The following is a 12146-nucleotide window of genomic DNA, read 5'->3' as shown; positions in this document are numbered from 1 at the left end:
GACACGCGTCCTGAGGGGGAGGCTGGCCCCGCGCTCCCAGGCCCCTCGCACCCTCCAGGCTGACGCAGACATCACCCCGCCCCGGAGTTTTCCAAGAGCTGGGCCACGCTCTGCGGGCGCCCGGGGCCTGGAGCGGCCCTACCCTGAGGCCTGCACACGCGGCGACTCGGGACGGGAGGAGGCATCCCCGAGCCACCCACACGGGGCCTCGGCAGGCAGGGCTGTGGGAAGGGCCGCGGGAGCCCGAGGGCAGAGCCGGAGAAGCCCGGCCGGTCAAGGCCATGGCCAGGGGTGGCCAACACCTCACACCCTAGGAGCCCAGGCCTGGCCCCACGGCTGTCCCACGCCTCAGTTTACACGCACAGCACGCTCACACACACACTTACGTCCAGAGACAGGACTCGCACGCCCCCGGCCCCACGCCACCCTCCAGGGACCCATGTTCTCTCCCTCAACCCCCTGGGCTCCCACCCCGGGACACCCGCCTCCCCCGCGACCCCAGCCCATCTGACACCTGCTGCCAGGACCACCTCCCGAGGCGTGACACCGTCTACAATGCTGACTACAAACTTCTTGTCCTGGTTTTCAGATTTCCCTCTCGTGGTTCCTTTGCACACACCTAAGATCCAGGCAGCCCGGTCACCCGCTGGGTGCAGCCCTCCGCCAGCCTTCCTGGTTCCGCACCTCTCCCGTCCCCCACCCCGGAGGGCCCAGCCCTCGGTCAGCCCCTGATGAGATCACGCCTACATTTCAAAGCCTGTGTCGGGGGGATGCACGTCCTTGGGGCCTTCGCAGACCCCCCCAGGGAAGCCTGCCTCCCCCGCTAACGCCGGCTGGGACGGAGCTGGAGAGCCCCAGCCTAGGAGCCGGTCTGCGGCCACCAACACTGCGAGTGTGGCCATGTCCCAGGCCCTGAGCTGGGCCCTGGGGACACGGTGACAACACAGACACGGCCCCTGCCTTCCTGAGGCTGCCGGGATGGGCCTGAATCAAACCCCAGCCGCGTCCCATCAACCCTGCGACCTCGGACAAGCGGCCCAGCCTCCTTGAAGCTCCGTCTCCATCTGGACGCTACAAGGACAGGCCTCCCAGCAGCGAGCAGCACAGGTCAGGCAGCGACTCTTACCCCGGGGCCGGTCCTCCAGTCCCTCTCCTGCCTCGTCGGTGAGCCCCAGGGCAGGACTGGCTCCTCCATCCCCCGGCCGCCCCGTCCTCCCTCCACCAGGACCCCTGCTCCCCTGATCCTGAGGCCCTGCCACCACCTCGTCTGAGCCCTGCGCCCACCCGGCTCCACCGTCACTCTTGTCCCCACATGTGTGGGGACGGGTGTGGAGCTGAGTCTGCAGCGGGGTCTGCTCAGGGGGCCGCCCCGGGCCCCCCACCCCTGCACACACAGGCTGGGCACCGGGCTCATCTCAAGCTTCACTAGCAGGCGGTACCCACAACGGAGCTGCAAGCACGAGGCGAGGCCGCAGCGCGCTGACCCCAGGGCTCAAGGTCCCCGGCTTGTGGGTCCAGCCCTGTCTAGCATTTGCTACGCGACGCCTTGTGTGTTCCACGGGTGCAGTGAGGGGCGGACCAGGTGATCCCCAAGGTGCCGTCTGCAGCCGGGCTCGTCCCCTTCCAGCCTCGGGCGCCACCTGCTGGCCGCGCCGGCTCCCTGCGGTGGGCGGCCGGGCCCGGGGTCCAGGGGAAGCCAAGTCCGGCTGAGGAGGGGGTGAAGGTGCACAGGGACGGGGTTCCGGTTCCATGGAGGGACACGCAGGAGAGTCACATTTATTGATATGCAAATAGACGCAGATAACGGAAAGCCCAGAGCAGCGGCTCCAGGGCTGGGGGGAGCCAGGCGACGGAGGGGCACACCTGGCCTTACCTGGGGGAGGGCGGAGTTGAGGTGGCGCTGCAGCTGGTCCCGCTCGTGCAGGGCGTCCTGCAGCCGGCTCTGCGTGGCTGCCAAGGTCTCCTGACTCTCCCGGAGGGACTCCAGCAACTTCTCCCGCTCATCCAGCATGTTCACCATCAGCTGCTCAAAGTTGGCGTCAGCATCGGAGCCATGGGGGGGCCCCAGGGGGTCCCCCTCGTTGATTGTGGGCATGACCTCGCACATGGCGGGGGTGGGCCGGGCCTTCTCAGCGTCGGGGGACAGGGGAGGAGTTCACGGGGCTGGCACCCCCAGGGGGACCTGGTGCATGGGTCTCGGAGCAGGCGCCAGGCGAGTGGACAGGTGGGCAGGGGCCTCGCCCATGGCATCAGTCGCTCTGGCTCTGAAAGGGGCCTGGCGCCGGGCGCGCCCCTGTGCACAAGAGCCACAGGGCCTGGCCTAACCTCTCCGGGCTGGGGCTGGGTGCCCGGGGTCGCCAGACGAGCGGGCAGCAGCCGAGCGTGGCCATGACGGGCAGCGAGCGCGGGCCTGGGAGAGGGCCCGTCGCTTAGGCGGAGCGTCGGAGCCTGGCAGCATCCCAGCTGGGCCCAGCGACACCCATGGCTCCTGGAGAGCGGCGGCCTGCGGGAGAAGAGGCGGCCGTGAGGACGGCGTGGGGGCGGGCTGGGGGGTGGGGGGCAGCAGGACACGGGGTGCCTCTTCCCCAGGCTCGCTCACTCAGCACTCCCAGGGCACGCCCCGTCCTCTGCCTCAGCTCCCTGCCCCCGCTGTCAGGAGCGGTGCAGTGGACTGGCTCCCCACCCACGTGGCTCCCCGGCCAAATATAGAAATGATTCAGGCAGTGGCAGGGGAGCAGCCACCAGGCTGCCCAGAGTCCTCCCGAGACGAGGGGGGTGCTGTGCCCCCAGCCATCATCCCAGCACCAGGCCCGGGGAAGCCAGACGCGTGCAGGGTTCCCAGGGGTGTGGACGCACACACGCAGACTCCTGGGCCCCCACCCTGCCCACTGACACGGCCTGGTCCCCGGGAAGGGCTGGGCGGGCCCTGGGGTGGCAGGAGCCCTGACCGACTCCACGCCTGTCATGCAAAGAGGCTTCTGGCTTCCCCACGCCCGACACCTGGTGGGGGGCAGGCCTGCCTCCTGGTGCTGGAGGAGGAGCTGAGTGACCTGAAGGAACCAGGGCAGGAGGGGCGGGGGTCACTCTCCTGCTGTGGACGGGCCCCTCGTCCACCCGGGGAACTGCCAGGGCAGGCCCAGCTGGGCGGGCAGCACGTGCACCTTGACTGCACACAGGGAAGCCCCGGGGCGGGGACAGGACGGGGTGCGGAGCGTGCAGCTGGGGACTGCTCCCCCTGCCCTGAGCCTCTGACCCCCTGCCCACCCTGGGAGGCCACCGCGGTAATCAGGCGTCACAGCTCCTGCTGCCTGAGAGACAGGGAGTGAGGCAGGCGGCAGCGGCACCGCAGCGCGCTCCCAGGAGATGCTCCAGAACGGTGCTCTCCGTCCTTCCACCACTTGGGAGACACAGGGACAGCGTCTCATCCACCCCCCGGGGAACAGGCAGACTCCGACAGGCAGGGAGAGGACGGGAGGCGTCAGACCCCACGTGGGAGGCGGGACACCCGCCGCCGGGCCCCCTGCACTGTACTCAGGATCTGGGCAGAAATGAGGGCAGCAGGGGAGGCTGGGGAGGAAGGTGGGCCTGGACTGGGCACCTGGCAAGGGAGCCCAAGAGTTGTGGGGTACGTGGGCAGGCCCATACCCGTCCAAGCAGGCACGGAGACGGGCGGCCTGGGACGTACACAGTGGCCACACACACGCCCCAGACACAGACTGACACAGACACTAACCCAGGGGATCCGTTCTCATGCCAGGCAGCCACCGTGGAGGGTTAGGGCCCCGGGGAGTCAGGACTGTCAGGGCTCCAGTGCTGGGAACAGCAGCCCCTCCTCCTCCCCCTCCCCCCTCCATGAACTGATGAGGGAGGAGGAGTGAAGGGCAGGCGGAGGAAGGGCCGCTTGGGGGAGAATCTGTCCTTCAAGGAAGAGCCCGGGGAGCTCAGGGGCCCAGGGGTCAGCGTCAGCCCAAGGGTCCCCAGGCGTCCTGCCGGGTGGTGGAGACCAGGGAGCTGGGACCTGGGACCTCTAGGCCGCCTCCAAGCAGGTAGGTGACCTCAGTCTTGTCGCCACCCCCGGAAGCTCTGCTGTGAGGACCCCCACCCCTTCTGCAGCCTCCAGGGACCGCAGAGAACAGCCTGGAAAGGCAGGCAGCCCCATGGGCCTGCAGGGGCGGGGTCAGCCCCGGAGGTGGTCGTGGTCGTGGTCCTGGTCGTGGTCTCCCCTCCCTGAATCCTCTGATCGTCCTGGCGGCTGAGAAGCTGGCGGCCACGGGCTCTTTCACAGCCTCCCCCCAACCGGGTGCCAGGGGAGCCCCGCACCCCCTCGGGAAATGGGCCACGGCGGCAGGTGGAGCCCAGAGGGCGATGCCAGGCAGACGCCCCAGGACCCCGGCCGGCGGTCGGCGCAACACAGAGAGCACAGGGACCCTCTGGGGCTGCCACGCGGGGAGGCCCAGGCCTCTGGCTCCAGGGCCATGGGAATCGCGCGATTGTCATCGCGGCCCAACAGGAGCCTCCTCGACTCCTGCACAATTTCTAAGTGTCACTCGCACGTCCTGATTCGGAGGCGCCGGCTACCAGCCCCCAAGTGAGCATGTGAGGGGCTTCACCCGGGAGGGGTGTGGGCAGGCTGTGAAAGGGGGGGGCGCCCCAGAGCAGGTGCGAGGGTGAGTGTGCGTGTGCGCGTGGGGGGGGGGCAGGCCCGTATCGCTAAACACACAAGGGCAAACCTGCGGCCTCTCTGGCTTCCCAGAAGTCACCCCCATCTCTTCCCAACACACAGGAGGGCTGTGCACTTGGGTCTGCTGCTCTGGCCAGCCACGCACACACGCGCACACGCGCACACATGCACACGCGCGCTACCTGGCTCCCCGCGGCCCCACCAGATGGCAGGCAGGCCCCGCCACGCTGAGGGAGCCCGTCGAGGGCAAAGCTGGCAGCCCCGTGGAGCCACAGAGCCAGGGCCGAGTCGGCGGGGCTGTGCTCAAGCGTGAGCGGGCGTGGGCGAGGCACACAGGTGCCTCAGGGTGCAAGCCCCCCCCCCAGCAAAGAGGTGAGAGGGCACGGCCGTGCCCCGGCCAACTGGAGGGCGGGAGGGAGGTGGGCCTCCAGGAAAACGCGCCAGGCCTGAGCGCGGCCCTGCCTTCCCGGGTGTCCACCCCGCGCCAGGCGCCGTGGGTCGATGCTCACAGTTCCCGCGCCGCAGATGGGAGGATGGGGCCCCAGAGTCAGGCCCCACGTCTACACGGCTGCTCCGGGGAAGAACCAGGATTCCACCCCAGTCTGTCTGGTGCCAAGGAGGCACGGGGTGGAGGAAGGGGAGGAGAGGAAAGAGCACAGCTCCCCCACGATTTCTCGCCGCGACCCGGGGCACATGAGGGACGGCTGGTCGGGGCCTCCCGCACCCGTGCCCGCCGGGAAGCCTCTGCACCGTGGCCGCCGCGCTCTCTGCCGGGTGACCCACGCCCACAGCCCCGCCCACCACCCTCCGAATCTCTCCCACCCCCTCCCCCAGGGGCCCCAAACTGAGCTGTGAGCAACCCCCGGAGCCCGCCCACCACCCCACATTCCCACTCAGCTCCCTAACCCCGACCGTCCCCCAGGGCAGTGAAGTCCAGCTGCCCACCTCTCCTTCCCTCCAGCCCAGAAGCTTCCCCTCCTCTCCCCTCCCTCGCCCTGTTCAGCCCACCACCTCGAAAGCCTTGCCCTCACTCCTTCCTCCTGTCCTCCAAGAGCCCCCGGAGGCCCCCCCCCCGCTCACCGTCACACTCCCAGGCTGACCCACTGCTCACGAGCTTCTAGCATCTCACCCAGCCTGCCTCAGTCTCCCCTTCGTGTCAGTCTAAGGAGCCCATCTCGCCCCTGGGGCCTTTTCTGAGCCCTCATGGATTAGACGGGGCCTTCCACAGGCCCAGCACGGCCCTTTACCTCTCTATGTGACACGTCGTCTCATCCGAAGACTCTGGGCCGAGAACCATCTCCTACTTACCGCTGCACGCGCCCACACGGGCCCTAACATACGTGGAACTGAAGAGACACACGTGACGGGATCGCTCTGGGCAGACCCTCCCCGACCAAATTCAAAGAAGAGGAACTCCAAAACAGTACAGACTGGCTCAAGGACGGGGAATATGTCCATTTATCTGGAACTCTGAATTTTTTTTTTTTTAAGATTTTAACCCACCCATTCACGAGAGCCCCAGAGAGAGAGGCAGAGACACAGGCAGAGGGAGAAGCAGGCTCCCTGCGGGGGTCCCGACTCGGGACTCGATCCCAGGGCCGAGGGCAGACCTCACCCGATGAGCCCCAGGCGCCCCGTGCCCTCTGAAAGGTAAAGCTTGAGAGCAAGACGGGGGCCGTGCCCTGCAAGGCCGACTCTGGGGCTGATGGGTCTGAACGCCAGCTCCTCCGCTCACCACTCGGGTGACTCGGCAAAGACTTGATCTCAGAGCCTCAGTTCCTCACCTGTAAAGCGGGGAGGGTAGTGACGTGCACCTCAGGCCGCTGGTTTGGGGAGCTAGTGCCCCCAGGGCTGAGATCTCGGCGGGCGCCGCAGCGACTCCTGGGGCCTAGGTCCCTAAAGGACCTGAGGCCGGGCCTGCTCTAAGCAAAGTGAAAATCCATATTAGCTACGGGAAGCCATTTCCAGGAAAAACTCTTGGAAAAGTTCTCCGACGGCTTCTTGCAGCTGCACAAATCCCCTCAAAAGCACCCAGCCCGGGTCCCTAAGAGACCGTCCGTGAGACTCCGTCTCTCTGGGCTCCAGGTTCCCAAATCTGGAACATGAAGATGGTCACACACGCGCGCGCTGGTGAGCTTGCAGGTTCACGAGGGTCAAAGGGGATGAGACACACCGACCTGGGAAGTAGAAAACGCTACCGGGTACCGGTGGGTGCCACCGCCGCCGACCCTCCACCCTTGACGCCAGGCGCGGTCCCGTGGACACGGAGCGGAGGTCTCTAGGCAGCAGGTTCCCCCGGGCCCCCTCCTGTGAGGCCCACTGCCCGGCTGCCCCCCAAGAAGTTAGGTTGGGGCCGCTGCTTCCTGAGACTTGGCGTCTCTCCGGGGTGAGGCCACGAGGTACAGCCCAAGCCAGGCCCTTCTTAAGAATGATGGAGGCGCTGTTAACAACCCCCGGGGCGCAGGGGTAAACTGAGCACCCCCCCCCCGCCCCCTGGCTGCGGGGTGAGCTCAGCGCTAACATCAAAGGCTAGCGGGGAAAGGGGGGCTAGGAGTCTCTTCTACTAAATATGTCCTCTTCTAAAATACCCCAAAGTACAGCCACCACAACTACCTCTTGGAATGAAGACCGGGTTTGCAGACTGAGAGAGTCCATGAGGGGCTGCCCGGGGACAAGGACTCAGTACGGAGGGGAGGCCACTGGAGAGGGCTCGAAACTCCCTTTTCTTAATTTAATCCCATCAGTTCCAGATCCGTCTGGGACCCCTGGGGGGCTCAGCAGTTGAGTGTCTGCCTCGGGTTCAGGGCGTGACCCCAGGGTCTTGGGATCGAGTCCTGCGTCCTGCGTCGGGCTCCCTGCATGGAGCCTGCTTCTCCCTCGGCCTGTGTCTCTGCCTGTCTCTCTGTGTGTCTCATGAATAAATACATAAAATCTTAAAAAAAGAAGTTCAGAAGTCTCTGCGTGAGATCAGCCCATAGATCGGGAGCTGTCACGCAGCAAAACAGAGCTGCCCGGGGGGATGAGGAACACGAGAGGGAAGTGCTGTCCGGTGCCTGAGTACTCAGAACTGCATCACCAAGTGTGCGTGTGTCCGTGGTCACAAAAGGTGTGTGTGTGGGGGGAGGGTGATGAAAGAGAGAGAATGTGGGGGCGCGTGTGCATCCACGCTACAGCGTGTAAGAGCACAGTCATGGGAGGGTGTGGCGTGATGGACGGCCCTGCGAGGTGCGTGTGTGTAAGAGTGTGGCCATGAGAACAGGTCCTGGGAGCGTGTGCACGAGGCAGTGCGTGGTATGTGTAACGGGGGGTACCTACGCACAACGCGGAGACAGACTGTGCGTCGTCGTATGTCAAGAGCTTGGGACGTATGACTGGTCGCGACGATGTGTCGTGAGTGTGTGGTCAGGTAAGCACGTGCCCCTGGAGCCAGGAAACCACGTATGCTCAGAAGGGCATGCGGGCGCCTGACCGCTCATGCGTGTGCGTGTGTCCTGCAAGCACACACCTGGTCATGAAGCACTGTGAGCGCGTGCGTGGTCCTGAACCTGCGTGAGGATGTGTGAGACGGAGACGAGGGAGGGACGGCGATGATAATGAAGGAATGAAAATCCCGTTTGTTCCAGGCGCTCTGCCCCGAGCAAGGGGCAGGGCTCTGGGGCACTCGCAGGTGGCCCGGGGTGAGCGGAGGCCGAGGAGCTGCACGCGGCCCACCCTGCTACGCCCTCCACCCATCAGAGCTGCGCGGCACGGCTTCCCAGGCTTCCCACGCCCCGGGCTCCGTGTGCCTTAGAGATGGTGGGGCCCCCGCAGGGTCTCCCAGAAGGTCGCTCCTCCCAAAACGGCCCAGGCCAAGGTCCTCGCCTGGTCCCCCCAAGCGTCCACTGTCAGCATCCTCCTCCAAGCTGGGCAACGGCGAGTCTGTTCTGTAGCGGCCGCCAGGGACCCCTACCATCCCCGGCCTCCCCCGCCCCACCCCTTCCCTAGAACCTCCGAGGTCCCACAAGGCGTGCGACGGCTTCCACACCTCCCCCCGACAGCTCGGTCTGTAAGACTGTCCTTCAGGAACAGGAGCTCACCACGGAGGAAGCCCTCATCGTCCCAAGGAAACGTCTTCTTAAACTGAATGGAAGCCTGTCTCCCCTTTGAAACGACGGTTACCAATCTGATGAAAGCGGCCACGGACTCACATGAGCCACATATTTACGAGAATTCAACTATCTTGGGTGAGCAAAATAAGCAGTAACAGCCTCTGATGCAAACCAGCTATTTCACCTGACACTTGACTACAAAATCACATCGTACAGCACGTACTCTTTTTAAAATCACTGTACACGTTACACGATTAGCGTAGAGCGTACATAACGTCTACTCTGTACGTGAACATTGCTCAGCATTAGAAACCTAAACCCAGGGCAGCCCGGGGGGCCCAGCGGTTTAGTGCCGCCTTCGGTCCAGGGCATGACCCCAGGGTCCCGGGATCGAGTCCCGCATCGGGCTCCCTGCGTGGAGCCTGCTTCTCCCTCTGCCTGTGTCTCTGCCTCTCTCTCTGTGTCTCTCATGAATAAATAAATAAAATCTTAAAAAAAAAAAAAAAGGAAAAGGAAAAGAAACCTAAGCCCATACACCATGCTTTATGGGAGATTCGGGGATTTTCACTTCACCTACCACCCACGGAGACGTGACGCCACTGTGCTGGGTCCCCAGAGGCTTCTCTACCCCGGGTTGAATATTTCTAGTTGCAAGGAGGCCCTGCTTCACTGAACCCAAGGAATCAAACAGACCTCTTGGATCCAATCCAACAATTACTTATTGAGTAGATTTCCACGAATTCAATGTTGAGCCAGGCGTTGTCATGGATACGAGAGGCAGGTAAGACACGCTGTCAGCCCTCAAAGCGTTTCCAGTCTACTTGAGACAACTCGGAGTGGCGCCCCCGACCCACAGCCTCACTGTCCGCGATCTCAGTCCCCCGCGGTCACACTGATGGGAGCACTCAGTCCTCCCTCTGATGCGTCATCCGAAGATCACCGGGAGCCGAACGCCGCGTCACAAAGCCCGTGTCATTCGGTCACTTCATCTCATCACGCAGCCATTTTATCATCTTGCATCATGACAAGGGTGAGCACAGTGAGGTGTTTAGAGAGAGCACGTTCCCACAGCCGTCATTACGGTATATTGTTAGATTGTCCTATCTTCGCATCACTGCTGCTAACCTCTTACCATCTAAACCATCACCGGTGTGTGGCCTGGGAAGAAAACAGAACATCCAGGTCCATGGTGCATGTGGTTCAGGCACCCGCCGAGGGTGGGACCGTGTCCCCCGCGGAAAGGGGGCCTCTGTACACACGGGGGGTCCGGAAGCAACAGGGAGCAGCACGGGACTAAACATCCTCCCGCACGGCCTGGCGGCGGCTCAGAGCACCACCCGGAGCACCACCGACTGCATGAACGGGCGCGTTTCTCCCCCAGCTCCCAGAACCAGGCAGCCCCAGCCAAGGCCGCGCCCCGCAGGAGGCAGCCGCTGTGTGGGAGCCACTTCCCTGGAGGGGGTGTGCGGCCGCAGGGCCTGAGAGCCGAGCAACGAGCTGCGCAGCAAGGGGCGGCCGGCCTGGGGCACCCCCAATCAGAGGTGGGCAGGCGGCCCCGGCCCTGGAGCGGCAGGCTGTGCTAGCCACCCACCCCACCCCGCGCGTGGCATTGTCAGGTCCCGTGGGCCGTCCCAGCACAGCGAGGCCCGAGGGTCCCCTGGAAGCCGCCCCCTGCACCACAGCCCACCCAGTACTTCCTGCCCCACTGGCCGCCAAAGCGCCCCGCTCCTGCGAGCCAGCACCGTATGCCCTCCAGAGCTAATTATAGGGCAGAGCTAGCGGGCCAGAGGGGGGACAGATGGCGGCCTGGCGAGCCTGCGGTACACCACCCCACCCCTCCCTTGACCTCCCGCGCCTCTCCTGATCCCATACCTGGGACCTAGACTCTGAGGCCGCTCTCGCTCCGCTCCTGCTCCCTACCTGCGCCTCTCCAGGCCGCACGTGCCACGGGCAACTCCGTACCAGTCCGAAGCCACACCCGGCTTCCACAGCACCCATCCAAGGGCCTAGAGCCCGAGGCGACAGTGTTCCTGGCAGTAAAAGGCCTCAGCTAGTACCTCCGCATCCTAAAGCCCCCTCGGCCCCCAGCTCCCTGGCCCTACTGGGCCTTCACCGCTGACTCCCCCTCTGCTCCCCAGCTCTCACCCTGCCATCCTCAGAGGCTCAGAAAGGACCCACTGGAATCCCTGATGACTCCTGCCGACTCTAAGATTCTGGCAATCAACTCAGAAGAGACTCAGGAGCCTGGCTGCCTGCCCTGCCCTGCCCTGCCCCTCCCACCCCTCCCCACCACCCAACTACCAGGCCTCATATACTCCACGGTTCTGACATCACGACAGACGCGTCCGCACACGCCCAGATACCCCTGGGCAAGATTCCCCTCCACACCCCCGTCCCCCACAGCCTTCCATCCTCTGGGGAGGGCATCTCCCACCGTGCCGGGTGTCCAGTACTGGCCCCCAGTACTCATTGTGCTATTGAGCATCTCATTATTTTGAGATGCTGTTTATCTTGGGCATCGGGACAAAATCTGAGAAAAGAGCCGAGGGAAAGCATGCAAACTGTTCCTCTGGCTACGGCAGCTTCTCCTGGGGCTACCTGGCCAGTTAACAGCGGTGGGGGGAGGGAGGACTGGAATCCAGTTCAGGCGGCTGTTTGAAGGCACCGGGACAGGGCTCTGCTTTTTTATGATCTGAGAGCAATGTAGCAAATGGGGGGAGGGGGGCAGGGGCTGTTAAGGGAATGCGCCCTGTGTGGGCCTTTTCAGCTGCTCCGTGGCCCAGAACTGCCTGCAGAAGCCGCAGCACACAGCACAGAGCTGGGCATAGAGCAGGAGCCCAGCACATGTGTCCTGGGTGTTGCACATAGTACTAGGCACCGGCTCCAGCACCCCCGGAAGGGTTGCGGGAAGTCCCGGGACCCAGCTCCTGGAGGGGCCCCTGGAGCTCCCGGCAGGAGGGGGTCTCCGCGCTGAGCACACGTCCCTCCCTCTCGGGGGTACTCACCAGCGAGCCTCTCCTCCAAGGTGACATCAGCGCCCAGGGGCACCTCGCCCCGCATCCCTCCTCCACCCACACTACATCTCCGGGCCCGCAGCCCGACCTGTCTTCTCAGCCGGCAGCAGCCCCGCCGCGTCCCCGCCGGAGGTCGCCCCGGCTGCCCGCCCTGCGTTCCGGGGCGTTCCGGGGCGCCCACTCTCCCCGCCCCCGGCCGACCTCGGGCCGCCGCCCCCCCCCCCCCCCCGGGCCCGGCACAGCCGCGAGCAGGGCGGGCGGCGCGAAGGCCCCGGGAGCGCGGGGCCCCGGCACCTCGGAGCTGCCGCTGCCCCACCCGGGGCGACACGCGGGCGCGGGCCGTCCACCTGCTCCGGGGCTCGG

General features: G+C 65.1%; 1 protein-coding gene across 10 annotated transcripts in view; it reads right to left on the bottom strand.

Moving 5' to 3' along the window:
* The window catches only part of PPFIA4 (PTPRF interacting protein alpha 4), a 45400-nt gene that overhangs the window by 32928 nt on the left and 326 nt on the right, over positions 1–12146 (bottom strand). For all 10 annotated transcript variants that reach the window (XR_008663609.1, XR_008663610.1, XM_055319140.1 and 7 more), the window contains exon 2: positions 1874–2503. Coding sequence is in view for 8 of the 10 variants with exons in the window: in XM_055319140.1 (XP_055175115.1) it covers positions 1874–2107 (234 nt within the window). In the remaining 2 variants the exon portion in view is untranslated. The remainder of the gene's footprint in view (positions 1–1873; positions 2504–12146) is intronic.

Source organism: Nyctereutes procyonoides, unplaced genomic scaffold, assembly GCF_905146905.1.
Source record: "Nyctereutes procyonoides isolate TBG_1078 unplaced genomic scaffold, NYPRO_anot_genome, whole genome shotgun sequence".
Lineage (NCBI taxonomy): Eukaryota > Metazoa > Chordata > Mammalia > Carnivora > Canidae > Nyctereutes > Nyctereutes procyonoides.
Note: the sequence above shows the minus strand (reverse complement) of the source record. Positions and strands in the feature narration are given on the sequence as shown.